This window comes from Thunnus albacares, chromosome 15 (genome assembly GCF_914725855.1).
Source record: "Thunnus albacares chromosome 15, fThuAlb1.1, whole genome shotgun sequence".
Lineage (NCBI taxonomy): Eukaryota > Metazoa > Chordata > Actinopteri > Scombriformes > Scombridae > Thunnus > Thunnus albacares.
In genome coordinates this window covers 28,009,709-28,037,549 of record NC_058120.1, presented here as the reverse complement: position 1 = coordinate 28,037,549, position 27,841 = coordinate 28,009,709, and the positions used below count along the sequence as shown (strand labels likewise).

The 27,841-nt window shown below is 38.8% G+C and overlaps 2 protein-coding genes across 2 annotated transcripts in view; both read right to left on the bottom strand.

Moving 5' to 3' along the window:
- Positions 1-4,553: 4,553 nt before the first annotated feature.
- On the bottom strand, positions 4,554-6,578 carry foxg1a (forkhead box G1a). Its single transcript, XM_044375507.1, has one exon. It carries the CDS (start codon positions 6,366-6,368, stop codon positions 5,073-5,075), a length of 1,296 nt encoding a protein of 431 aa, XP_044231442.1. The 5' UTR covers positions 6,369-6,578; the 3' UTR covers positions 4,554-5,072.
- Positions 6,579-21,719: 15,141 nt separating this feature from the next.
- The window catches only part of sptbn5 (spectrin, beta, non-erythrocytic 5), a 64,134-nt gene continuing 58,012 nt past the window's right edge, over positions 21,720-27,841 (bottom strand). Inside the window, exons 79-80 of the mRNA XM_044374071.1 lie at positions 23,543-23,736; positions 21,720-22,479 (exon numbers count right to left, since the gene is read on the bottom strand). Of these exons, the coding sequence (XP_044230006.1) occupies positions 22,322-22,479; positions 23,543-23,736 (352 nt within the window). The 3' untranslated portion in view covers positions 21,720-22,321. The remainder of the gene's footprint in view (positions 22,480-23,542; positions 23,737-27,841) is intronic.

Genomic DNA, 27,841 nt, shown 5'->3' with positions numbered 1-27,841 from the left:
CAGCTCTACAACTGTCAGTTTCTTCTTGTAAAAGTGGATTTAAAGCATCGTTGGACACCAAAAGTCTAATTCTGGATGCTTGTATCAGTGTGTTTCTGTATATATGAGACACAAATCCGCCTCTGAAATCTGCACTTCACTCTTTGAAAGCATGTTCAGCACGTTAATATCCATTATCTTCACAAATTCAAGCTCCAAACTCAACAGGAACATGCAACAGTTTTCCTGCAGGAAGGCTGAAAACAGGAGCCTCGGAGCATCATGGGAAACTGAAAGCGTCCTGATGTCATCAGCAGCTCTTTCAGCCTCCGCTCACAAACGACCACAAAGCAAAACAAAAGAGCTTCCCGCGAATGAAACGAGCAGAAATTCACAACATCAGGCTGATGTTGTGCAGCTGCGATCAGACACACACACAAAAAAAAAACCTCCATCACAGGTTTGATATCGGCCTCTGATATCGGTGGAAGCAAAACAAAGAGGAGAGATGATCGATCCTGAGAGGAGATCACAAAAAACATCTGAGTCATCTGTGAAATTCTGCAAAAAAATAAATAAATAAAAACATAAAACAAACATCTGTTTTCCACTGAATTCAGCTTCTGCAAATCGATGAAAGACGTTTTTCACGCGCGTCAAAACAAACTCGGAGGAGCTTCAAGAATATTCACAAACAAGCTGAATGATTCAGAGAGAAAATGAAAAGATAGAATGACACATCATCACATCATTATTATCTTGTTACAGTCCGCTGCTTCCAGCGTCTGTTTCTCCAACTCAAACATCGGCAAAACTGGAGAAAAAGATCCGGGAAATTTGCGGTTTGCTGCTGCAGGGCAGGAGGTTTGACCTTTGACCTCCTCAATGAGCAGCCTGCTGTAGTTTGAAATATCTGGAACAATATGTGAAAGAAAGAAAGTGGATGCGTGGATGCTGATTTACAGCCAAAGAAAAGCTCGTTTGTTGTATTTTTAGCGCGTTTTTCCGTCAAAAAAAAAAAAAAACACACATAAATTTAAATATGACGAGAGTCTGACAGACAGACGCGCGCGAACCAACAGACATATATATATATACATGTAGGATTAAGGATTAAGTTATATATGTCAATGCACGGACCAGTAAACATATCATTGGAGACAAAATGTGCGTTTGTCTGCTTGTTTGTGGAGGTTTGACCTTTGACCTGCAGACAGATAGAAAGTCAGGCTGCAGCCAAAAAAAAAAAAGCTCCAAAAAAATGTCTCATCCAAGATTTAAAATAAAAAGCAAAGTTTCCATTTAATCCTGAACATTTTAGCCAAAAAAGAAGCGCAGATTTACCCCCCCCCCCCCAAAAAAAATTCAAATAATATAATAAATAAAAGTCAGAGTGAAGCCACTTCGTTTATTTGAACGTCTTCACGAGCAGAAAACATCCACCTTTACATTCATTATGAATTCATTTTTCCAACTAGAGGAGAACAACATCCTGCAGATGAGACGATAAACCCGGTGAGAAGGTGTCATTAAGACAAAAAAAAAATCTTATCAGACAAAAAAACCTCCATCAGAGATCCGAGAGAGAGAGAGAAACCTGCAGCCACATCCGCCTGGAGAAGAACACGGCGAGAAAATCATCATTTCATTTGTCCAAAAAGGTGAGATGAGTCAGTCTGCTTCCTCTGATAAAAAAAAACCCACTAAATGTTTCATCTTGGACTCAAAACAACAAATCATTTCTCATTAAGCAGCAACAGCTTCTGGAGTGAAATTTAAACACGTCAAAAAATGTGGTTTAAACACACATTTTTTTCTGCAAACACAAAGAAAGAGAGAGAAAATGAGAGCAGGACGCAGCAGCCTGCAGCGCCGCAGACTCAAACACCGGAAGCAGTGAAGTGCAGCACAGAAGCGGATCCGTTTACAGCCAAAAACTCTGATATTATATTTATATATTTTGTTTTTGAGATTCTGCAGCAGAAAGAGACACAAAGAGCAAAACCAACAGCAGCAGCTACAACAACAACAACAACAACAACAACAAACATTCACATGATCACAGCAGCATCTCAAACACACATGAACTCAGGTGAGTCTTCTGCAGGTAAGACGAGAAGACTCACAGACTCACCAGCGCTCACCACAACCAGCACTCAAATATGACTTTTTCTCTTGAAGAAAACACAAGGAAAGTCCAGCTGGAATGAAGCAGAATCAACAGAGATTAAGTCTCCTTTACGCTCTGTAAATATCAGGAATCTGAGCAAATAAATGAATCAGCAACGCTCAACTTCAGCCTGAAATCTGACTTTTCTGTAAGAAAAAAGCGGAAAAAATGTGCAAGTTTAAGAGATTTTTTCTGCTTTTCTCTGCCACAGTTTAAGGTTTGAGGCTCAATAAGGTAAAACTACACCTGCTGCACCAAAAAAACAAACATTCAAATAGTGATCACAGCAGCATCTAAAACGGATAAACGTCTCCTTTACGCACAGCGAAACCAAAAAAAAACACACCACATGGCACAAAGAACAACAATTCAGACACCAAATCTGACTCTTTCTTTAAGAAAATACATAAATCTGCAACTTAAAAGGAGCAAATTTCATCTGTTTGCAGCACAGTTGAAGGTTTGAAGTGTAAAACAACAAAAACATCCAAACGAATGAATGAACACATGTGATGCACATGTGTTGATATATTTTTTTTTTTTTTTTGGGGGGGGGGGGGGGGGGGTGATTTCTGCACCAAAAAAACGCGCTCAGTCACACTCAGGAGGCCGCAGCCTGCAGCGCCTCAGATTTCATTGTTTCAAAAGGAGAAAATGTCACAACCTGAAGCATAAAAAACGCTGTGAGTCAGTCACAGCCTGAACGCGACCTCTGGTTGCATCATTTGACACAGTTTTCCATCCAGATGCACGTAAAATCTTTATGCGCAAAAAAAAGCTTTACGCACAAGCGCGCTGCGGTGCTTTTTTTCTCTGTGTGTGTGTGTGTGTGCGTAAACAACAACAACAACAACAACAAAATCTCCCTAACAGAAACACTGGTGTGGAGGAGGTGGATTATTGCAGAGCTGCAGGTCAGAAAGTTTTCAAACCATAAAATATCTCATTTAAATATAGTCCGCATCAACAAAACCACAAATTTTAAGCAAAATTCACCGTAAAAGAGGTCATTTTACTCTGAAATTCTACAAAATGGTTTCAAAATAATCAATATATTTATGGGTTTTTTAAATTTTTGTACCTGGTGATAAAAACAGTGACAACACGGACGGGAGGAGTAAAAAAGACAAAAGGATTTGCGTTAGTTATGAATGTAACCTATTCTTTTATTTTTATTTTTTATGATTAAAACATTTTTTTTTCCTCTTTTTTTTGACTTTTGTAAGCGACAAACACGGGAATAAGAATAAGACCACAATAGTATCACAACCATGAAAAATCGTTTTTTTAGAGACGACAATTAAAGGACAATCATTCCAAGTAGTATTATTAGATAATGAGGCATTTTTTTTTCTCTTCTGTCAAACAAACGGGTTTTTTACATTGTTCTTCCTTTTTTAGAGAAAGTGAAACCCAAATTCAAATTACAAATAGACATTTCTCTCTCTCTCTCTCTCTCTCTTTTACTAATTATACAAACAAAAAAATAAAAGAAGAAGAAGAAGAAGAAGAAGAAGAAGAAGAAGGAGCGTGAACGTCCGTTTTTTTTTTTATATCGGCGATCACGTTTACAGTCAAAGAAAAAAGCACATCACAGGCTGCCACTGCGGAAAACATCCATCAGAAAAACGAGACATTTACGCACAATTTCAGCCTTGAAATCTCTTTTTTTTCTCTACAAAACAGAAGATTTAACTTCACGCTGCTTCTCTTCACTTATTCTAAAAAAAAAAACCGAAGCGGAATAAGGCAGATTCCCTGCAGCTGCAACGACTAAAACATTCGTGGAGATTTTTTTTTCGGCGCCACCAAACTCCAGTCAAATTTTCGCTAATTTAAGAAACAGAAAGGCGATAAAGAATCTCGTTTAAATGGACATTTTCTGCAGTGAAGGAGGCTTCAGTCACTCCTTCATTCACGCACTCACACACTCATTCATTCACTCGCTCCTTGTTTCCTACATCAGGCCTCTTGTTATCTTATGCAGCTGAATACTGACTCTAAATTTACTAAAAAAAAAAAAAAAAAAAAACCGAGTCTTTGGTCTATAAAAAAAAATTACATTAACAGTTTTCAAAACTGGATAAATGAATGAGTGGAGAAACAGCCTCAGGACTTTAACGGCGGGAGCCAGAGTCGCTTTGCTTTCTGCTTTAAAAAAAAAAAAAACACATTTCACTGTATAGAAAATACAAATTAAAAATAAAAAAAAAATTAGTGTTTAAATTTTGTAAAATAAAATCATTCTCCGCCGCTTTTTTTTCTAACCCGCATGATACCTGATAATACTGCAAACATGCGGGCAAAAAAAAACGGCTATTAGAGATATTATTATTATTATTATTTTTACCTTTTTTTTTAAAAAAAATCTCAAAATTAGACAAAACTATTTTAAATACACATTCTATAAAAAAGGTAATGCCTCCTCCAACAACAACAACAACAACAACAGAAAAATCAGCCTACAGCTCTCATCATTCTCAGATCACATTGCACGTCGCTGACTGACAGAACTATACAGAGACAAACCCCGGACACTTATAGTAACAGACATTATGTACACAGAAATTAAAACTGCCAGAGAAGATGGAGCAGAAGAAGAAGAAGAAGAAGCGATAATAATAATAATAATAATAATAATATTAATAATAATAATAATAATAAAAAATACCTGGAAACTTCAGGGCTGCTTTCTCTGTGCTGCTTTTTTTGTTTTGCAGTTTAAGTCTCTCCTCTTTTTTTCTATAGTTTATAATAATTTTTGTCATTTTTTTACAATGTAAATGTTCAGTGTAAAATGTTCAACTTACAGTTCCAGTCATTTTAAGATTTTTCACTCCTTGAGGGGTGGGATGGAGAGGGTGGATGGGTGGAGAGGTGAGGTAAGGTAAGGTGGAGGGGTGAGGGGGTTTTTTGGGGGGTGTTAGTGTATAAGCGGGTTGGAGGTCGAACCCTGGTTCTGATGCGTAAAATAGTCAGACAAACCCCCGGAAAGTCCCGAGGAAAATGCCGGCAGAGAGCCGGACAGCGCCGGCCTCAGAGAGTCACAGGGCAGCGAGGAGGAGGACGGAGCCTGCGGGGAATTAGAGGCCGAAGCCCGGGCGGCCTGCAAGGAGCCGCCGCCGCCACCGCCGCCGCTCTGCGTGGTCATGGACGGGTGCGGGACGTGGGGGAAAAAGTAACTCGTCTGCCCGGCCAGCAGGTTGACCGAGCACGGGTTCAGGGAGTAAGTGGCCCCGGAACAAGGCACGGAGAGGCCGCAGGGCACCGCCGAGGCCGCCAGGGCCGCCGCCGTCAGGTGGTGCGTCGCGTAGGGGAGATCCCCGCCGACCAGCCGGTCCATGCTGAGCCCGTTGGAGGACGGGAACGACGAGTGGTTGTTGCCCATGTTCTGGGTGAGCATGGTGCTGTAGGACATGGGGTGACCCGGGTAGCCCGAGGAGGTCCCGTTGTAACCCAGGGCGCTGCTGGCCCGCGGGTGGTGCAGGGAGAGGAAGGGGGACATGGGCCAGTACAGTGAGCCGGCTCGGTCCATGAAGGTCAGACCGGAGGTCAGCCGGGCCCCTCGTTTGAAGGCCAGCTTGGCTCGAGACGTGGTCGACCGCCGCCGGAGCTTCCCGGTGGTGCCGCCGATGAAGACGTCATCGCTGCTGGGGTCCAGCATCCAGTAGTTCCCCTTGCCCGGGTCGTCGTAGTGCCGCGGCACCTTGACGAAGCATTTGTTCAAGCTGAGGTTGTGCCGGATGGAGTTCTGCCAGCCCTGCTTGTTCTCCCGGTAGTACGGGAAGTTTTTCATGATGAACTCGTAAATGCCGTTCAGCGTGAGCCGCTTCTCCGGGCTCTGCCGGATGGCCATCATGATCAGCGCGTTGTAACTAAAAGGAGGTTTTTCGTACTTGCCGCTTTTCTTCTCTCCGTCCTTCCCTCCGGCGCCGCCGTCCCCGTCTTTCCCGTCCTTCTTCTCCTCCTGTTTCTCCTTCTCGTCCGGGCAGCTCTCCTGGCTCGAGGAGTCACTTTTAGGATCCGCTTTGCCGTCCTGCTGCACCCCCGGGAGAGGAGCTTTCTGCTCGGCTTCGTCCGCGCCGCCGGGCCGGTGGTGGTTCTGGTGGTGATGCTGGTTCTGGTGGTCGCTTTGCACGGCCTCGGGCACCAAACTGTTTATACTGAACGACGATTTAGGAATCATTTTCACCTCTTTGCGCTCTCCCATATCCAACATCACCGGGCAATGAGGGGGGAAAATGGCAACGACCAAAAGCGACGAACACAGCTGGGTTTCAATCTGTCCTGTCTCTGCCCGCGAACCAGGACGGGAAGGAAGGAACGGGGGATAGATAGGAAGAAAGAAAGTATAGCCCAACAAACTATTTCATGTTCGGTTTGGGGAGAAAAAAGGAAACACACACACACAACACACATGTACACACACATCGATAGGAGACAGATAGCTGCAATTAATTAGGGAGCCACAGCCACTAAAGCAAGTAAAAAACATTGGTTGGACCTTTCCAGTCCTCAGCCAACCAGGGGAACATTAGTATTAAATATTAAGGCGTCCTCTGCGCTTTCAGCCAATCATGACGCACAGGGAAACACACACATCCACCAATGCTGTGCACGCTGCAAAAAATGCCCACCCCGAACAGTCTTTTCACGGCTTCTTGAGTCTTAAAAATGTTATTTTGATCAAAATAAGACTGAAAATCTGACAGCGGAGCTTTTAGTATTTTTATTGTTTTCAAAGCGAATCGTTTGATTTAACATTTGCTGATTTTTTTTTTTTTTTGCATCTTAGTGAAGAAACTAGTGGCTGTATCCGTCAGATTTAGTCTCATTTTAAAATTAAAACGCTTCATTTTTATAATAAATCAAACTTTATTTGAAAATGTGTCGTTTCTAACCCACGTTGTTTATATTATGTGTGTTTTTTTAGAGGAAAATCAGACTTTCAGAGCGTTTTCACGCCCAAACGGCTCAGCAGCGCGGACACTCTTTTTTTTTGCAGCGTGGAAAACACACTCACCCATATCAACACCAGTCTGCTTTCCCTTCATCCCTCCCCTCCTCTCTCACTCTCTCTCCCCCACCTTAAACTAAACCCGTAGCTGGAAAACACACACCGTGCATGTGTACACCCAAATCCCCGCCGCTCCTCATATTTACACTCCTCCGATTCAAATATTTCCCCCTTCGGCGTCTCCAAAACTGTTTACATCCCGACTCAGAGGGAAAATAAACAGAGGAGAGGGGATCCGGAGGGCACGCGGACACGGTCAGGACACGCGGAGGTGATTTGTGTGTCAGATCGCAGCAGACTGTTGAGCACATAGAGAGGGCTGTTTCTCCAAAAGCCGTTTGTCCTCCGTGCGTAAAATTGCGCGTAAAATGTGCGCCGGGAGGGCGTAAACATGGTGTCATGTCAGCCTGCTGCTTCCAGGGAGGTTTCTGTAGTAGAGTTTCCTCCCGGCGGCTTCATGTTGGAGAATCTGACAACAACACGAACTGAAGTGGAGACAGAAACAGACTCAGAGAATGAAACGGAGAGGCCGCCTGGCGAGACGCGCCGCTTCAAAAACGAAAAGTTACATTTAAAATATGTTTTATTTTATTCATACTGACATCCAGGAAAACATTTTAGATTATTTAGAGCCTTTAAAGAAGGATTACAATTTATTATTATTATTAAACTGGATAAACATTCTCCAGCTCACATTATAAGTCTGATTTAATAACTTTAATAATCTAGTTATTCATATAAATACTTCTGTTATTAATAGTTCTGTTACTGGCACCGCAGTAAATCAGCACTACTCAGTCTGTCTGTGTGATGGTCAAACGTTCAGAACACACTGAGATCAGGTTCTCGGTGTATTTCTGGGGAATTCGGAACATTTGGTGGATGTTTTATGAGCAGATTTTCAGTATTTTTCCATTTGGAGACTCAGTTTATTTAAATTTGACGATCACAGTTGTATTATTCCTGACAGTTTTGAGGGGGAAAGAGTTAAAAGTGAACATAAACGCATCAAATATTCATGTTGATCATTTAAGTTTACAGATAATATCACTGAAAACATAAAGTACGAAGAATTCAAATAACCACAGAGACATATTAGTAGATTATATTTGGTTATATTTGGGGGGAGGTGGGGGTGTTGGTGGGTGGGGGTGTTGGGGGGGGGGGGGGGGGGGGGGGGGGGGGGGGGGGGGGGGTCAAGACCTCACTATCTATAAAATCTTTGCTACGGCCCTGCTGTTATTAGTACAAGTACTACTGCTGTACTAGTACATGCAGTACATCTACTGCTGCTCTAACACTAAACTAATATCACAGTTTTTAATGATATATAACATCACTACTATCAATATTAACACTGTCGTTGCTATAGCTACAGACACTACTGACACTGTAGTACCACTTTCACTTCCTCTGCTGCTGTTTTTGTCTCCAGGCTGCAAATAAAACACAGATTAGACTCCGTGGAACATTTATTATTATATTTATAATGTACAGTTACTGCTATAATATCTACTACTGTCGTATCTGTTACTAGTATTATACTACAAGTATGAATAAACATAAATAAATAAATCACAGTTTTCCTTCAGAAACATCCAGATTTAGCTAAAAAAAAAAAAAAAAAAAACACAGCTGTGAAGAAAATAAGAGCTCCAGGTTTGCTGATGTTATTCCACCTTAAAGCATTTAGTGTGAAGCGCGTGCAGCTATGAATCAGTCAGAGTGAATTTAATGTTTTTAAGGTGGTATTACAGTTAAATCACTGAATCTGAGACACACGAGAAGAAACAATTTATCACTTTTGGTTTTTTTGTAGATTTTACTGTGAGTCTTAAAACCACAATGATCTAAAATAATCATTAAATCTGTTTCCATCCAGGGTCAACACAAAGAAAAACCCTTCAGTCAAGATTTCCTCTCATATAATTATTGAACTAAAGACAGTTTTTTTTTTTTTTTTTCATGTTTTCGTTTGGAGACTTTCAGCCGCCGCAGGTCGCAGCAGCTCGGACACACTGAAGCGTCAAAAAGCCGTTTGAGTCACAAAATCTTGAGTTTATTATTTTCTGTCAACTGAGCTGAGCTGCGAGTCTGAGCTGCGAGGAGCATCCAGAGTGACACTGTGAGTGAAATCACACAGATTCTGTTCATTAAGGGAAGATTAAGGTGGAAAGAGACGAAGCACGCGACGAAAACCTCTTTTAATATGTCAAAAATAAGAGAAATGATCTCGTCTCAGAGGTTTCTTTTGTTCTCGTTTAGAGGAAAATTGAACATCAGTTTAAATGCAAAAATGAAATAAATGTATATTTTAAACCGTTTCATAGATGTTTAATCGTTTTTAAGTTGGATATTTTGGTTTGATCTTTTCAGTTTCATTTCTTGTTTGAAGGATTTATTAAACTTTTATCAGTTTTTGTAAAATAAAAAGATTTAGGAGCAAACATTTGTATTATTGCGGAACACATTAGTGTAGAAGCAGAGATGTGAGCTTTCATCTGACTTCTGATTTATAAAACATTTGTAAAAATGCGAAAAATAATAATAATAATAATAAATGTCTGAGCCGAGATTTGATGTTTGGACGGTAAAAATATTTTTAGAAAATAAAAACAATTTGAGTTTATTATCATCAGGCTGATAACTAGAAACAACAGTAAATAATAATAACTGTATATTATCAGAAGGTCTTCTTTCCGGAGCTTTCAGTCACACCATTTGCTCCGTCAAAAAACCAAGTAAGTGAATAAGATTTCCAAAGTCAAGAATGAACCTTCACGATGAATAATAAGTGTTGCTAAACAGCACTTCGGCAGCAGAGAACAAACAATGAACCCGTTCGGTGCGTTTTTCCTCGTTTTTATGCGTAAAAACGCGCTCCGTGCGCGTGCTCTGCGGATGTTAATACTGTATTCGGTGCGTTGATTTCATGCTCATATTTATATGTGATAAACTGATTTGAATTGTTTGTGTTTCAGCTTCTCAGTGACACCGAGTGACTGAACATCCTGGTTGTTTACTGTTGTTGTTTACTGTTAGTTGTTGTGAGCGCAGTTTGGACTCTGCTTATATGTTTCCTGTGTGTGTGTGTTTCAGCCTGGATGTGTATGTGTGTGTGTGTGTGTGTGTGTGTGTGTGGAAGTAAATTCCTGCTTGTGTCTGTCGGGCTGTGAGACATCCAAACAGACAACGAGGAGGAGGAGGAGGAGGAGGAGGAGGAGGAGGAAGAGGAGGAGGAGGAGCTGCAGCAGCAAAGAGAAAACATCCATCCAGCCTCAGAAAGACAAAAAACCTGCATCAAACCCTGCTGTTGTCGTTTATTTCACCTGCAGGTTTGTCAAAGAATCATCTCAGTAAAGTTTCGTGTTTTGAATAAAGTATTTTCTTCACAGAAGCAGCAGGTGAAGAGAACTGATGTCAACACACATACAGAACTAAATGTTGCTGTTTGAAGGTTCAAATGAAACCAGACTCTGTTCATTTTCTTCTATATTTTAAAACACATTTAAATCTTTTACATTTACAGTGTCAAGAATCAACTTTTTATTTTCAAATCAAACCAAAATTTCATTAATTTTGCGACTCATTAACGCGCACTCATCTGCAGCAGTGTGATACATGACAAGACTGAGGAAGAGTCTTTCCTCTTTTGTTGCTCTTCAAATCAAACTGAACCAGTTTCTGCAGAGTTTTAGACAATTAAAACACTTAACTAAGCAGTGAAGCCTGAGAGAGAAACTTTGTTGTTGCTTAACTGACAACTGAGAATTCAAGTTAAACCAAATCAGACTCAGTTCATTTTCTTTTTTTTTTACTTTTAGAACAAACTCAAATAAATGAAAATCTAAACTGTGCAGAGTGAAGACTGAGAGACGTCGACTCCTGCCTGCTCTGTTTGTCAGTTTATGTCAAATCAAACCAAACCAGACTCACTTCATTTTCTTCTGAAGTGTAAAAACACATTTAAATGTTCGATTTCCTCAGAACATTTTGCTCTTTTGACAATTAAAAACACAAAAAAAATATGTGATGGCAAAAGAGTTTCTCATTCAAGTGATTAAAAAAATAATCTATATATTATCACCAGCTGTTTTTATTTTAACGCTACCCAATATGTGCTGCTGTTCATTAAATCCGTAAGGAAACATACATTTACAGCCTCCAGCTGTCCATCAAGACGATGCTTTTAATCCAATTTGTTAGCAGATCTAAACATTTTTATTTTATCCCACAAAGAAGAAAATATATACTTTTTGCTTCACGACCTTGATTGTGTTATATATCAATTTGTACGTTGTCTAAATTGGTTTATTTGAGTGTTGAAAACAATAAAAGTGTAATTATCACTGTGGAAACTTTTTACTAAACATGACATATTTGTGTTTGGGTGGAGTGGAAAGATGATTTTTTTTATATGTAATAGAGGCTGCAGAGAGACAGAAACATGAGGGTGACCTTTGACCTCCAGCAGGATGATCATAATTAACATCTCAATTATCATCATAGGCAAAGATTAATTTGATTTTCATGGATTTTATTCCAACACCTGTTTTCGTTTTACTTCCAAGGACCCTTCATTCATCCTGTCAGTTTACACCAACCGGTGATAATTTTAGCTGATATGTGTAATCAACCTGAGAACTGATTCATGTAATAAAAAAGTGTTTAAAGTTGAAAGTTTTAGTGCAACTGAAATGTTTCATCCAGATGTGAAACAGGTGGTTAGTTTTTTTTTTTTTTTTTTACGTTTCTAGAGAATCTGCAGAACATCTGTTGTTTTTCTCTGCTCAGACAGAAACACAGAAAGATGTTTTTTTTTTAGTCAGGAGAAAGTCGATCAGAAGATATCGATCAATGAAGCTGATCAGTGACTGGTCAGGAGCGTTTTGATCAGGAGGCAGTAAGAAATCAAGAAAGAAACAACAGGACAATAAAGAAAATACAAACTCACACCTCAGTGTAAGAACATAAGAGGGTTCTAGATGCTCCTTAGGGGGCAACTGAGGGTTCGGGTTACTAAGAAGGTTCTAAGAGTTCTTAAAGGGTCTGTGGGTTATTGGATTGTTCCTGTATCCCTTTGGGGGTTCCTTGTGTTCTAACTGGGGTGTTCCATTGATTCTTAACAGGGTTCATAACGGGGTTCTAGGACTTCTTGAGCTTCATTAAGGGGTCTGTGGGTTAATAAGAGGTTCCAGCAGCCCTTTGTAGGTTCCTTGGGTTAAGAGGGGTAGTAAGGAGGTTCTAGAAGTTCTTAAGGGGTTCCTGGATTTTTTAAATGAGATCCAGGAGGTTTTAGAAGTTCTATAGCTTCTTAAGGGATCTTCCTGCAGGCCGTAGGGGGGTTCCTTGTGTTCCACTGATTGTTAACAAAGTTCATAAGTCAGTTTTAGGTGTTATTAAGCGGGTTCTATGGGTTTAGGGGTAGGTAGGCTTCTTAAAGGGTTTATGGGTTATAAAAAGGATTCCTGTATCCCTTAGAGAATTGTTTGTGTTCTGCTGGGGTGTTCCATTGATTCTTAACAAGGTTCAAAAGATGGTTCTAGGTATTTAAGGAAGTTCCAAAGTAAGTGTATGTGGTTATTTAAGGGTTCCTTGGGTTCTTAAGGGGTTACACTGGTTCTCAGCAGGGTTTGTCGTGGTGTTCTAGGAGTTCTTATGGGGCTCAATTGGTTTTAAGGATGTTCTAGTGCTTCCTTAAGAGGTCTATGGGTTATTAAATGGTTCCTGCATCCCTTTGTGGATTGCTTGGGTTCTTAAATGGGTTAGTAAGGGGTTTCTAGGGGGTTTTAAGGGGTCCCAGTGTTTGTAAGTGGAATAAAGGGGTTTTAAGAAAGTTCTAGGCCTTCTTACAGGATGTTTCTGCAACCCTCAGAGGATTCCTTGTGTTCCTATGAATCTTAACAAGGTTTGTAAGTCAGTTCTTGGATTTCTTATGGAGTTCCAGGTATTTGAAGGAAGTTCCAGAGCTTCCTACATAAGAATTCAAGGAATATTAACAGATTCCAGGGGTTCTTAAGTAGGATCCAGACATTTTACAGATGTTGTTGGGATCCATGGAGTTGTTACAGGCTCCCTGTGGTTTATTATGGGGATTCAGCAGGCCTTAAAGGGTTCCCTAGATTCTAATTGAGGATCTTAACAGGGCTGGGAACCCCTTTATAGGGTTCGTTAGAGAGTTCTAGGAGTTTTCAAGGGCATTCAGAGGTTATTGAGTAATTTTCAGGGGTATTAATAGATTCCAGAGGGGTCCTTGGGTTTTAAGAAAAGTTCTAGAGCTTCTAATGCGGGTCTGTGGGTTCTTAAGGTGGTTCCAGTGGGGTTTACAAGGGGGTTTTATGAGTGCCTGAAAGACTCTTGAGGAGTTCTGGGAGAATTTATAGGTTCTAATCAGGTTCCAGTGGTTATTAGGCATGTCTAATGGTTAATAAGGGGCTCCTGTGGTTCTTTAAAGGGATTCTAGAGGCCCTTAAGGGGTTTCAGTGGTTCTTATTGGACTCCGAGCATTGTTAAGGAGGTTCTGGGGGAGTTAAGTAAGCCACAGAGCTTCTTAAAGGGTTCTGTGGGGTTATTAAGTGGGTTCCTGGAGGGTCCATCAGCTCTGGAGCTGTTTCAGGGGTTCTTCAGAGGGATCTTAAGTGGTTTGGGGTTGTTCTGGAGGTTTTTAAGAGGTAACTTATTAAACATAACGATAAACCATGATTCATTTCCATAAAGAACCAAACTCTTTATTCATATTGTCATGTTTTACTGCAACAACAGACAGAATATTGTTCAGAACAGAAAAATCTGAACCTGCATCCAGTCCTCACCTGTGACCTTTGACCTCTGACCTGCCCCCTGAGGTGAACCACCCCTCAGTGTTCCCTCAGACCTGCAGCAGGAGAAGGAGGACCGAACTGACTGAAGGTGTTAATCTGCAGAATTTATTGACTTTAAGTCGGAGAATGTTTGAACACATCGACGCTGTGATTTCTCAACACGCCGGCTGCGTGTAAACAGCCTCAGTATTATTATTATTGGCTTTAAGGCTCAGAGGGAAAGTTGTGAGCAAATAAATCAGTGGGATCAACAGACAGAAGCGGGAAGCTGTGAGGAGGACGGAGGGCGCCTCCCAGCGGCGGAGCGAGGATCGATGTTTGTGTGTCACATTTCCAAATAAAACCATTAATTCTTTTGATTTGATCTAGAAAAATAAAAACAGAAAACGAAATTGTAATAAGATATCAACTGGAACTCATTTCTTTGTGCTGAACGGAGGAAAAAATAATAATTATTTGACGTATTCAACAATTAAGACAATAAACTTTTGACAGGCTTTACTGTTGCTACATCAGCCGTTTTTATCTAGTCTTTTATTCATCAACTCTTCCACGTTTTAGAACCTAAAAAACACGTATTTAATTACAAATGTTGTGCTGTTTTTTTTGGAGAAAAACAGTGGAATAATATCACGTAAAAACGTGACTGCGTGTGTGTCAGATGAACGTTTCTGTGGGCGTGAATGTGACAGAAAACAGACGGAAAACTGTCCGTTTAGAAACTTTAAAAAAAAAAGAGAGAGAAATAAACGCTGAAATTCTCCATCTTCAAGTCATTTCCTCTGTTTTAATCAAATATTTGTAATATTCTAATAACGTCCTGTGTCGCAGCTGATTACAGTGACCTTACTAACTACTTAATGTCACATTTTTCTTGTACAATATAATAATCTCATATTATTTCCACAATAATAATCTGGTTAAAACTGCGGTAATATTTAACCATGAATGCAAACCGTAACTTATATTAGTATTTAAGCAAATAGCAAACATATCTGCTTACAAAATGAAGTGTAAATAATCTCATAAATATTAAAATTAGAAAACAATGGCACAATTTCAGTTAATTTTCAGCATGTAAAGGGTTTAATGTGAGGTTTTCCCGGTTAAAAAGATAAATAAATCTTGCATATTGTAATTATCTGGACTACAACCCTCAATAAATGTTCATGAACTGGATTTTTTTTTAAATCACGTGTCCTGTTAAATGTAAATGTTCCTTTATCCTGGTGAAACAAATCACCTCACAAAATAGACCCGTTTAAAGATATTAACCCCAAAATATGTCACAATCAGGATTAAAAGCCCCTCCCGGTGTAATTTAGGGATTTAATCTCATCGTTAAAATGTTTTTTTAATCCCTCAAATTAGCAGAAAAATATGGAGGACATCCGAGACTTCAGTGTCTTTAATCCACATCCAAAACAATTGAACTTTTTTATTAATCTCAGGAGAACAAAACACGTTGAGATTCTCGTTAAAAAAGCAAAAATCTTTTTTTTTTTTTTTACATTTCTTTTGCCACAGAGAGAAAGTTGCTCGTCTTTCTTCTCCCGCTGGAGAGGAAACAAATAATCTGCAGCTGAAACCTGCAGAAAACAATCAGAGCTGCAGTCAGACAGGAGAAGAAAAAAAAACTGCAGAATAAAAACATCGATTTGTGATTTTCTTTCTTCTTGAACGAACTCACCGTCTGTCCGCTGCTGTGTGCGTGTACGTGTACGTGTGTGTGTGTTGGGAAGTTAAACTGGTTAAACTGGGTTTTGAGCTGCAGACAGGTTTGCCTCTGATCCCCTGCTGTTTCTCGTCTCTCTGCTGGTTTCTGTCGCCGTGAGCTGAATGTTGAAACGCGAATCAGACGGAGGCCTGGAGGGACAAAAATATTTCCAACAGGACAAACAATAACACACCGGCAACAGGAGGAAAGCTGATGGTTACTCAGATTTACAGTTATATTCTGCCACTGAAATATAATAATAAAACATCATTTAAAACCGTTTCAGTTACCTGTAAAATGTCCTTTAATTAAAGCTGAATTTAAAGACCAAAGAACGTCGATGTTTCCCTCCTCATCAGTGGACACATGGTGCAGAGAGTCGAGCTTTAGTTCCGGGGTGTTTCATGGACTGTAAAGAAAGTAAACCCGAACAAAGATCTGCTGCAGCATCCCCGCGTACAGCGCGGCATCTCGACGTGGTGGCCTACGGCAGCTGCGGCGGGTCATCAGCTGCCGCTTCTAGAAGAGCCACCACCCGTCTGCAGCGACCCGACACACCGCCGCTGCCGCTGCTGCTGCTGCCACCGCCTCCTCCACCACCTCCTCCACCCAGTCCGGCGCTCCGCTCCGCGCTACAGGTGCATCAGCGACCGAACAGTTTCTACCACAAACCACAAATAAATCTCCTGAAACAACCCGCCAAAACCCCCTCAGATTCAGGACCAGGAAGGCTGCGCTGCACTTTGCACATCATAAACTATTTACTGACCGCACAACTGCACACAAACCAGGACCAGACTGTGACCCCTGATACTCACAACGCCTTACTTCCTTTTCCATGACTATTTATCCTTATATATTTGATATATTTATATTCTTCCTATAGCCTATAACTCGGTGCAGCACAGTGAGTCTCGTGCAGTGACAATAAAGGTTCATTAAAGGTTTAGTTTCCCCTTAAACGTAACTTTAAACACCTTAAACTAAATCACAGGTTTATTAAATTATCTTAAACATTTATGACTTCATTTTCATCTAATTTAGGACTAAATTTGACTCGTTTGCCGTCTTAAAGTTACTCATTAATTCACATTTCATTCATGGTGATATGAGGTGTAAAATAATGGGTTGATTTTCTGGTTTAACTGCTTCTTATTTTACTATTTTATGTGTAAATTGTATTTTGTTTCCTGTGTAAATTAAATCTAAACAGACGCACCTCATATATAGTGCATGAAATTTGTATTTATTTGAGATAACTTTCAAATTAAGTCTGTTTTACAATTAATATAAAATACATAAAATATTTAAATCGTCTCAGATGGATTTTGGAGTTCAGATTTTTAAATATTTTTGTACATTTTTTCATTGAGGTTTTGCACGTTTTTTTTTATTCTTTGCATGAAATTCTTTTATTATATATTTATTTATTGTTCTCTGGTTAAATATTCAGCATGTTTAACGTGTTTAATGTGTTAAAATATTTCATATAAACATGTTGATGTTCTGAGATTGAATCTTGAAACTTTGTGTTCAGACAGTTTTTGTCTGTGAATCTGTCGTGTAGCACATGAACAAACATCTCCAGCGGTGAAAACATGAATTCATGAGGAAGAAAAATGGCTCCAGTTCCAGTCTAAGATTATGAAATAAAAAAAGGCAGGAAAAAGTGAGTGAAGTCGCAGCCAGAGAGGAGAAATCCTGCTGACCTGCTGCACGAAAACAAGCAGGAAAATCATTAGCTGTGTTGGCGCCGCAGGGTTAATGGTTCAATCAATGTCAAGCGCTGGAAATAAACTTCTGAACTGGACAATCTGCCGGCTGGAGCCCGCAGACTCCAGACTGGGAACACCGGGAGGAGCGGGAGGCTCATTACTGCACCGACAGCGCCACCGTGAGGCCGACAGATGCAACTACACACCGGAGCATCGATTATCATCATGGAAACATCTGAAAAGAAGTTCAAATAACTTTAGATACAAATATGACTCAGTCATTAATTCAAACTTTACTAAACAGACAAAACATCTTCCTTTATGTTCCAGTAATGAAAATATTAGTCGATTAGTGGACTGACAGAAAAATAATCATCAACAATTTTGATATTTTCTTAATTATTTTTCAAGAAAAACAAAAATATTCTGATTTCAGCTTCTCCAAAGTGAAGATATGATGTTTTTCTGGGTTTTATATCATATTAAACTACTGGTCACCTGCAGTTTTTCCAGTTTTTATTGAAATGTATATAGTTTAATGTCTCAATGTACAAATAATTAGAGATTTTTAAAAAACAACAAAAAAAACTTGGAATAGTTTGATTAATAAAATTGAGCCTGCTGCAGATAAAACAGCCAAACTAACTTTCTCTCTACAACAGAAATTAAATATTTCAAAAAACAGAAGGGACCGGAGCACATTTACATTCATTTACAGCCTTCAATGGTGCAAACAGACTAAAGTTTGTCGTCATCAGAGTCAGAGCGGATAAAGACACAAGACAAACAACATGTGTAATCAACCTGGAGCAGGTGTGTGGTTGTCATTAGATAATTAGCTGAACAGGGTTTTAAATCTATTGGATAATGAATCCAATAGATCCAGTTAATCAATGCGAAGTCTGGAGTCCACGACCTGAGAGGAAGTTGATTCAGCTGCTTTTTGCTGGAAGATGTGTAGAGAACCTTGTTTCAACTAGAAACTAAATATTGTTGGAAAGTGTTTCCAGCGTCTTTCTGTCCTGTTCAGCTGGACGACCGAACGACTTTATGAGAGAAAAGCAGCAAAACCTCATTTGAGAAACTAAGACTGTCAAATATTTGGTAGTTTTTGTTTTTTAAAAAAAAAGACTTTAAAATGATTAATCAAATATCAAAATAGTTGCCAATAATTTTTTATTCTCATTAACTAATCGATTAATTGAATAAATGTTTCGGATTGAGTTAATAAACTCTGATGAAGGCAAAAACTTTATTGTCTAAAACAAAGGAGACGTTTTCTGCCTGAAACGTCCACATGAGGCGACGTGTTCTGTTCTGTTTGTAGGTGAGTTTCACTCACAAAAAAAAAGGTTCCCAATAACTGGGACGTTACTGGTTCCTGTTAGAACTCTGATGGTCTTTATGGAAGCATCGGAGTTTATTCTCTTTCTGTCTTTTTAACGTCCTCATGAACAGGCAGCATTCATCAGGCTGAAACCACAGATTTACTACAAAATTTGTGACATTAAAGGAGGTTGTGATCTGCAGCACGACAAGCTGGCGAAGCTGTTAACAGAAACCGTGTTCCTGCACATGCTCAGTAGCGTCTGCCTTACACAGAACTACTCTCCAGAGACTGAAAACATGATCACTGTTATTAGTCTTTGGAACCGTTTCTAAACAAACTAACATGACTAAACTTCCTCATGATGAAGGAACGTGTCACCCAGTGCAGCGGTGTGACTCACTGATGTGTTTTTAATCAGATATATCAGGCTTTGATACACACACGATACTTGTTAGTAGATCAGTTTGTTGTTGGTTTGGATCCAAACAAGAAGAAAAATATAGAAAATCAGCAGAATGATCCTTTCAGAGAGTTTGTTGACTTTAAACACTCAAATAAATAAACCTCACAGAAAAAAAGTCAGAGAGATTTAGGAGAAGAAAATATTCCTGCATGAAGCTTCAACACTGCAGCTCAGACAGTTGACCTTTGAACTCTGCATCACTGACAGGGAAAATGTAAATATTTTATTAAACATTCAGTGCAATTTATTACAAGTTTGGTGCTTTTACGAACTTTTAACTTTACTTTTTAACTGTATATTCCACAATCTGCTGAATATGAACACAACATATAAATCTTACAGTAATCGATAAAACAAATGAGATTATTAACGAATACAAACGTATCAAAAGTGTTAATTTTCCCACCTTGAGTATAAATAACTTTCTGTTCTAATTTAAAGTGCAGAAACAGATCAATGATGAAGTTCCATCAGATGTTTATGATTCATAAACTGGAGAGAGTTTGTGTGAATGAATCTCCCTCAAACACTTCAATTGACTTTAATTTCCCAAAACTGATGAAGTGTTTGAACTCCTGATTTCTCTCAAATGTCTTAATCGGACTCATTATTTTTAATGATTGGCTGATTGATCTGATTGAATGGCAGAGAGAGGATTGACTGGAGATGTTTGGATTTGTTGCTAGTTAATAAATAAATGGAGTTCATTTCCAAAAAAAAGATCCACTCTGAATAATAAATCATTACGCTACGACACGGAGCTTCGTCTCTTCAGCTCCGCCTTTACAAACATTTTTCCTCCTAAAATGTGACAAATGTGTTTTAATTGATTTGCTGTCGATCACTTTGTGTGATATTTCAAAAGGTGGAGATCATGTTTTTTGGAGGAAAAAAACTCTTCAAACGAAGTCACTTCAGACTGTTTTACAGCAGATTCTCATTAGAAGTTGTGTAAACAGACGATTAACAGTCGGTCCGTCGCTCCGGTTCATAAATGTGGAGAACGGACGTCCAACAAAAGGCTTCAGTTTTATTTGAAGGGAATTTTTATGACGCAGTGATGAAAGTTATTAATGATAAAAGCTGGTTTGTGTGATGAAGATGTGTAAAGAAATAAACACAGGTGAGTTTTGACTGATTGAAACCAGACGCTTAAAGGTATAATATGTAATTATTCCACATTAAAATGTCTAAAAACAACTAAACATATGTTATTTTATTATCTCAAATATTTCCAACAATGTTCAAACTCAGAGAAATCTGTAATTTAATCAAAGTAACGGTCCGTTTCATTTGGTCGCCTGTCGATGGCGTCATACCTCCTCTACCAAAGAGTAAACACGCACCAGATGCATACGGCGGCGCTGTGTTTGTCCGCTACAATGGCGTCTACCAAAGACTAACTTACACACATACAAGATAATACATCGGCGTTGTGGTTGTTCCACACAAACTGTTATAAATTGACTTTTATTCAGTTTTAAGCCACATTTTCATGATAAATTTAGGTGGTTTTTAACTATATCTTTTAGCCGGAAGAAGGATTTTAGTCATTGGACGTCTGGATCTTAAGTTATCAGAGAAATAAACTGGACAAACGTTAGCAGCAGCTCGGCTAACAGCCCCTCCAGGAAGTCTGGTGGTCACCAAACATCGTCGGAGAAATATTGATTTTTTAGGTGAAACAGTTTTAATTGGTATTTTAACGATTTTAGTCTCCGGGTCTGTTTGTTCTGGAGAGGAGGAGACCTCTGCGGGTAAAAACATCCTGAATGATGAACACTGGAGTAATCCTATCCCGGTGAAGCTGGTTATTTAACAACGAAGACAACAACTCCCACGATCCCTTGCTACTTCACACCGTCATCACACTCCGTCTTTTGTTATTGTTTTGATTGAGACCCCTAGCGGGCTGAAATTACATATTGTGTGTTTAATTAATTAATCTTTATATCCTGATAAACAGACATTTTGTTTTCACTTTCTTCATTCAACCTGACATTGTGTTGTTGTGTTGTTATTATTTATTTGTTTGGATATTTGCTAACCGATCGGCGACCAATCAAAGGTGCTTTTCAGTCGACAGAAGCTGTAGTCGCGGAGAGATTACAGATTAAAGATTAACAGATCAGACGCACGTTTATGAACATGTGATGAGCAAACGAAGCATCAGAGCAGGTTGAAGCCCTGGATTCTGACTTACAGGCAGCATTTGAACACATGAAATTGGACCATGTTTAACATCCGACATCAGAACAAGATATAAATAACAGAAAACCACAAAAAGCTCAATATGTCCCCTTTAACTTAAAGCAGCTATAATGTATATGTCTATAACTCCACAGTCTGAACTGTCAGTGTTGTGATGAACCTACAGAGAAACATCAGCGACTGACTTTCAGCTAATAAATTACACGTACAGTCACTTTATTACACTATAAACTGATGCTGGTCCCAGTCTGTAGTTTCCATCATGACAGAAACTGTTTTTCTTTTCCAGAAAATTCCAGTAATTCTGTTCACTTGACCCCCAAAAATGTGTTGAATATTGAAGATGTTTTCTAGTTAAGATACTGTTTAAGCATGTTGGGTTTGAATAGATTTTTTTGTATTTGTGAAGGAGGATGAAGGTTCAAATGAAAAGTCTTCTTTTAAGCTGAGTTGTTGTTTCTGTAACCTCTCATTCAAACTTCTTTTTCACAGATTTCTGGCAGATTCTTAGTCATTACGTTACATTCGAAGTGCATTTAAACTCCACAGGAACAAGAGCTTTTAAATGTATCTCTCTTTAACAAACCACATGATTAGAAAAAAAATAACTCAAGTCTCATTTTTCTCTGAAGTCTTCTTCAGTGGAAAGAACTCTGCTGCTCTGGAAGAAGTTCTTGAAACGACCTTCAGTTAAATGTTTCATCAGATTACACTCATGTAAAAGCACGTTGTGTTCTGTAAGCCACTTTGTGAACATGTAGAAGCACTTTATACGTAAATGATTGATAAAACCTCTGATAGATTTTTATCCCTATTGTAACTAGTAAACCTTATATTCCAATATTAATGTCCCAAACTGTACCAACAGGCGTCGGATGGATCGATGGTCGATGAGGCTCTACTTCTTTGTGAAAAACTTCCTGAAGGTGGTCCAACTCGACTTGTTCGTGGCGTCGTCTGTTACCTGCGGGGCGGCAGCGGGGGAGGAGTCCTGGGCGTCCGAGGGGGGAGGAGGAGGAGGCACTGAAGGAGGCTGATTTGGGCGACTCTGTTGGCCTGTAATGCAACAAAATACAGTTACACCAAATATCCTCACAGATTCATTTATACGCTCAATGATAATCTGCTCATTAGCATGTTGGCATTTATTCCAACAAGCTGAATTTTACATGGAAATATTTTCATGTGAGCATTCTAGTCTCTATACAACTTTTATTTATTAAGGACTGAGCCCAAAAGGGCGAGGACCCTATTGTTTTTCATGTGTTTGTTTCTTTCTTTATTATTACGCCACTTAAACCCTAAATTTGACCCCTTAAACATGCTCAAAAACTCACCAAATTTGGCACGCACATCAGGTCTGGTGAAAAATTTGATAAAATGTAAAAATTAACCCCTAAAGTGCCAAAATGTGCTCACTAGCGCCACCTATGTAATTAAAATGGCCGCCACGGCCCGTAGGAATGTCGTAGAGAGATCAAACCAAAACTCAATTATTTGTCTCATCAAGACCTACAAATCATGCAGACACCCCTGACCTAAATCCAACAGGAAGTCCACAATCAGCTTTTCAAAATAAGACTTTGCCCCAACCCGAACAAACACTATCTCCTCTGAGGGCATTAATGGTATCAGCTTCAAACTTTAATACATGACATAATCGATTATTCATTTTAAGTCATTTTTTAAGAGAAGAATGTCCAGATTCTCTGATTCCAGCTTCATAACTGTGAATATTTTCTGATTTCTTTAGTCTCTATGACAGTAAACTGAATATCTTCAGGTTGTGGACAAAACAAGACATTTGAATTTGTCATCTTGCGCTTTGGGAAACACATTTTTCGACATTTTATGAGCCAAACAACTGATCAATTAATGAAGAAAATAATCAACAGATTAATCGTTGGTTGCAGCCCTAATGATAACATTATCAAATTTAAAGTAATTCAGTGCTCCTAATTTACTTGTTGTTATTTTCTGTTTTTGACCTCTGGATAGTTTGGGGTGATATGAATGTTGAATATTTTATGGGTGATAATATTATAAGATTTATGATTAATTGGCATGTTTTTCTTCACTTACTAACCTGGATGGGAATGTGTGTGCAGTGTCCTCTCACCTGTCGTGGCCTCGCCGCCCTCCGGGTAGCGGTGTCTGTTGTAGTAGGTATGGGGGGGTTTGGGAGGAGGTTGGCTCTCTGTGGACGATTGTCTCTCCAGGCTCTCGGCTCTCCCGTCGGACGGCTTGGCGGACACTGAATCAACCGCAGCGTCGGCTAACTTCTCCAAACTCAAGTTGACTGATGACGCTCTCCTGAACAACAAGATAATGTTAATGTTTTTGTACAAAATGTATCTCGACTCTTTAACTACTTTATATAATCCATCATCCCCCAAACCAACGCTGGCTGCTATGAGCTGACTGTTTAAGTAGAGAGCTAACATCATGTAGTTGAAATGTTAGCTTGCTATATGTTAGCTATTCCTCTTGATTATTACCTAACAAGCAATTCAAGATCAGATTTGTTTCTATGCTTCTAGCACAAAGATAGGTCCAGGACATATGTAGCCTAGCTTAGCACAAACACTGGAAGTAGAGGGAAACTGCAAGCCAGCTCAATTCAAAACAGAAAAAAGCTACTCCAAATGTTTTCATTTTCAGTTTAACTTAAGCTAATATTAGGACGCTAGTATTCATTTTAGTGTACCTATTGTGTAGATATTGTATTCTGACTGTTAAAAGCCATTTTAGATTCTCCAAACTACACACTTCAGTTGCTAATGAGTTCAAATTTGTCACCTAAAGAACTAACATTATCTAGCCTATTAGCTAACTAGCAGCTGAGGCAGATATTAAGAGAACTTGGGAAAGTTTGTGAAAGATTAAACAATAATTCATCTTAGATTCAGTTTCATCAGTTTCATCTGTCCACTGTGTGTTTAGCCTAGCTTACTAAAAAGCCTGGAAGCACTACTAGCTACTACTACTACTACTAGCCTCAATCAAAACCGAGAAAATCCACTGTTTAGTCAAAGTTTAGTCAATTTCAACTGCATACTAGCTTATATTATTATTTTTAGTATTTAAGTGTACCTATTATGTACAAATTGTATTCTGACTGTTCAAAGCTATTTTAATAGATTCTCAATTGAACAAACAATTGAAGATGTATTATTTTGTATTATAAAACTTTATTGATCCACAGGGGGAAATTCACCAGCTACCCAGCCAAATATAAAGTAATGAAATTATCCCCACCTTTACCTGCTGCAACATTCAGCTGATGTACACATTATGCATCGATAATTATAATCCCTTAATTTAATACATATTATTCCCAAATGCATTTCAGAATAATGTCATTAGCATGCTGCATAATGAGTACTTTTACTTTTGGTACTTTAAGTATAATTTGATACTTTTGTACTTTTACTTGAGTAAAATTTTGAATGCAAGACTTTTACTTGTATCAGAGTATTTCTACACTGTTGCATTACTGCTTTTACTTAAGAAAAAGATGTGAGTACTTCTTCTTCCACTGGCTCAAACCAACCACCCCCACTATGAGGGCAGAATGTCAAATAAACATATTTCTCTTGCAGAAATCCTTTGATCAGTGCATTTTATGAATGTTTAAGTCACGTTGCCTCTACAGTGCTTCATTTTTTTTTTATGTCCATGCAGCAAACTAAACCAGATGTAATGCATGACAGCTGAATAGACCTGTGGCTGTGTCCTTTGCCACCGTGTGCTTTTCCACCATTGTGTGCCCGCTGAATGTAATTCACCTTGTCAAAGCATCTCATTAAAAGAAAAACCCTGCTGGCGTAGAGTTTCATTTCTTTGGCCTCTCACCCACCTGAGAGGTACCCGGTGTCCCCACAGCGCTCAGTGTGAACAGATAAATGTGAAAGTCAAAGTCAAATTACCTTCCTCTGTTTGTAGGAAACCACTTCAGTCTGAAACTCCATCCGACGTGATGACCCTACACGCGTCCCGTTTGACCCCAAAACCATCCACGCAATTCTTTTGTTTGATCGGCTTTCTGTTCACCGCAGGAAATCCTTTCAATAAAGTGAATTCTTAATAATTCAGCCACAAATAAAAATGAAATCCATGACAAATTACTTTTTGGATGCTGATTGAATCGTGTTCGTAGCTCCAAGTATCACAGACTCTTAAGTAGTGAGAGTTTTAGTTTTGGTTACTTTATGGGTCTTTTATGAGATATTTCTTGATTTATTTTTCGTCACTTTTTATTTCTATTTTACTATTTTGCAAAAGTGAAAGTCAGAAAATAAAGAAAATGAATAAGTATTGAATACGGATTTGTACCCATATTGTCCTTTGACTTAACCAGGTCCAGATATGACGGCGTCCATGTTGTTTGCAGTCCATTTCCTTCCATTTTCTGGGAAGAAATATTCTTCATATTCCTCAGGGAGAATGAATTCTATCACATATTCTTTACTGTGTCGGTCATTGGTTAGGACTTGGAGGCTCCTTTTAATAGCAGTTTGTAGTTATCACTTTTTTGCAGCAAGTCAGCAGAATTTTACAGAGATACTTCTTAAAAGGACAAGTTTACAATTTTTCAACAACAGTCAGATGTCCGTATGAACAGTGAAAGAGGTTTTTTCCTCGTTGTAATCATTCCTCCTGTTCATACTGGATATTAAATGATATCCATCAAATTCCCTCTTTGTGTTTCCTCGGACAGTGTTTCCCTGTTGAGCTGCAGGTGGAAGTATAGTAACAAAAAGAGGGACTTTGGCACTAAAAAGACTGTAACGTTGAAAGATATCTACTTGATTTGACTCATTTGGACGCTGACGCTTCATATTAGCTTCAGATAAACTTTAAAATACATCGTTGCACAGAAGGAGGACTGTGGATTTTGTCCTCCATCACTTCTATTGTAAGGTCATTATAAAGGGATCTTCTAATGGTCAGTATGAACAGGAGGAATGATTACAGCAAGAAAAACAGGTTTAAATGTTCATTTGAGCTCCTGACTGTTGGTTTAAGACACACTTGAAAAACTGTGAACGCGTCCTTTAATACAACTTCTTCTGTTATCAATCCAAGATACAATATCTTACAGTTTCATAACCTAAAATGTTTTATAAGGGTTAAAAGATATTTTTCTGACTTAGACAACATTACAAACTGGTTCAGATTTAATTGTTCAGTGATAAAGTTTTTTTTGTAGAAAAATATTCATACTCTAGAAACTTCCATGTTTTGAAAAGACATATTGTGTTTGTATTGTAATTGGCACTGTTGAACAACGTGTTTAATGTGAGAAACTGCTAATTATTCTTTTTAACATTTGTCTTCGGGTTTTGACTTTCCAACAGCATCATTTTCATCAGCTGGCTATTAAATCTGGATATCTGAGCCTCCTTAAACGCATCACCAAGTTTCTAAAGCTTGAAAATGGTATTTTATTATTTTTATACCTGCTTCCTCGCAAAATTATAATACGTTCCTACAACTGAAATTAATGTAAAAACTGGTGGATTATTTGGACAAAGGACAGCAGAAATGAAACATATGAGATTTGCAGTTAATGGGTTGAAAGACAGTCATGGTCTTTCAAATCTGACAGATCAGACTTAAAGGACCACATAAGATCTAACAACTTGCAGAGTGGTATAAAGTGGATGTGATTTGTATTTAATCAGGGTTTCTACAGGGTTTAACAAGCTAAATTTAAGACTTTGAAATACATTTTTAATACTGCGTTGAACGCAATTTAATACTTACACGATAACAACGACCAAAGTATTAAAGTATGATTGAAAACATCTAATTTTTCTCAGTATTTCCCAGCAGTACCCTACCGACCCTGTTGTTTTTCGTGTGTTTGTTTGTTTGTTTCTTTCTTTCTTTATTATTACAGGACGTAAACCCTAAATCTGACCCCCTAAACATGCTCAAAAACTCACCAAATTTGGCTCACACATCAAGTCTGGTGAAAAATTTTGATAAAATGTAAAAAAAAACCCTAAAGTGCCAAAATGTGCTCTCTAGCGCCACCTATGTAACAAAAATGGCCACCACGGCCCATAGGAATGTCGTAGAGAGATCAACCAAAACTCAATTATTCGTCTCATCAAGACCTACAAATCATACACTGACACCCCTGACCTAAATCCAACAGGAAGTCCGCAATCAGCCTTTCAAAATAAGACTTTTGCCCCAATTTTGGACCCCAAACAAACGCTATCTCCTCCAAGGGCGTTAATGGTATCGGCTTCAAGCTTTAATACATGACTTATGACACTGTGTGGACAAAAAGTTGTTAAAAACTTTGTAATAACTTGAACAGTTTGGATTTAATAAGCTCTGAAAGTTGCAGTGCCACATCACACCTTACAATGTAAAGCTATGGGGATGCAATCTATGGGCATGA

Bases quoted from the DNA above. Each gene is read 5' to 3' on its own strand.
- foxg1a (XM_044375507.1), bottom strand. From the start codon at position 6,368: ATGTTGGATATGGGAGAGCGCAAAGAGGTGAAAATGATTCCTAAATCG.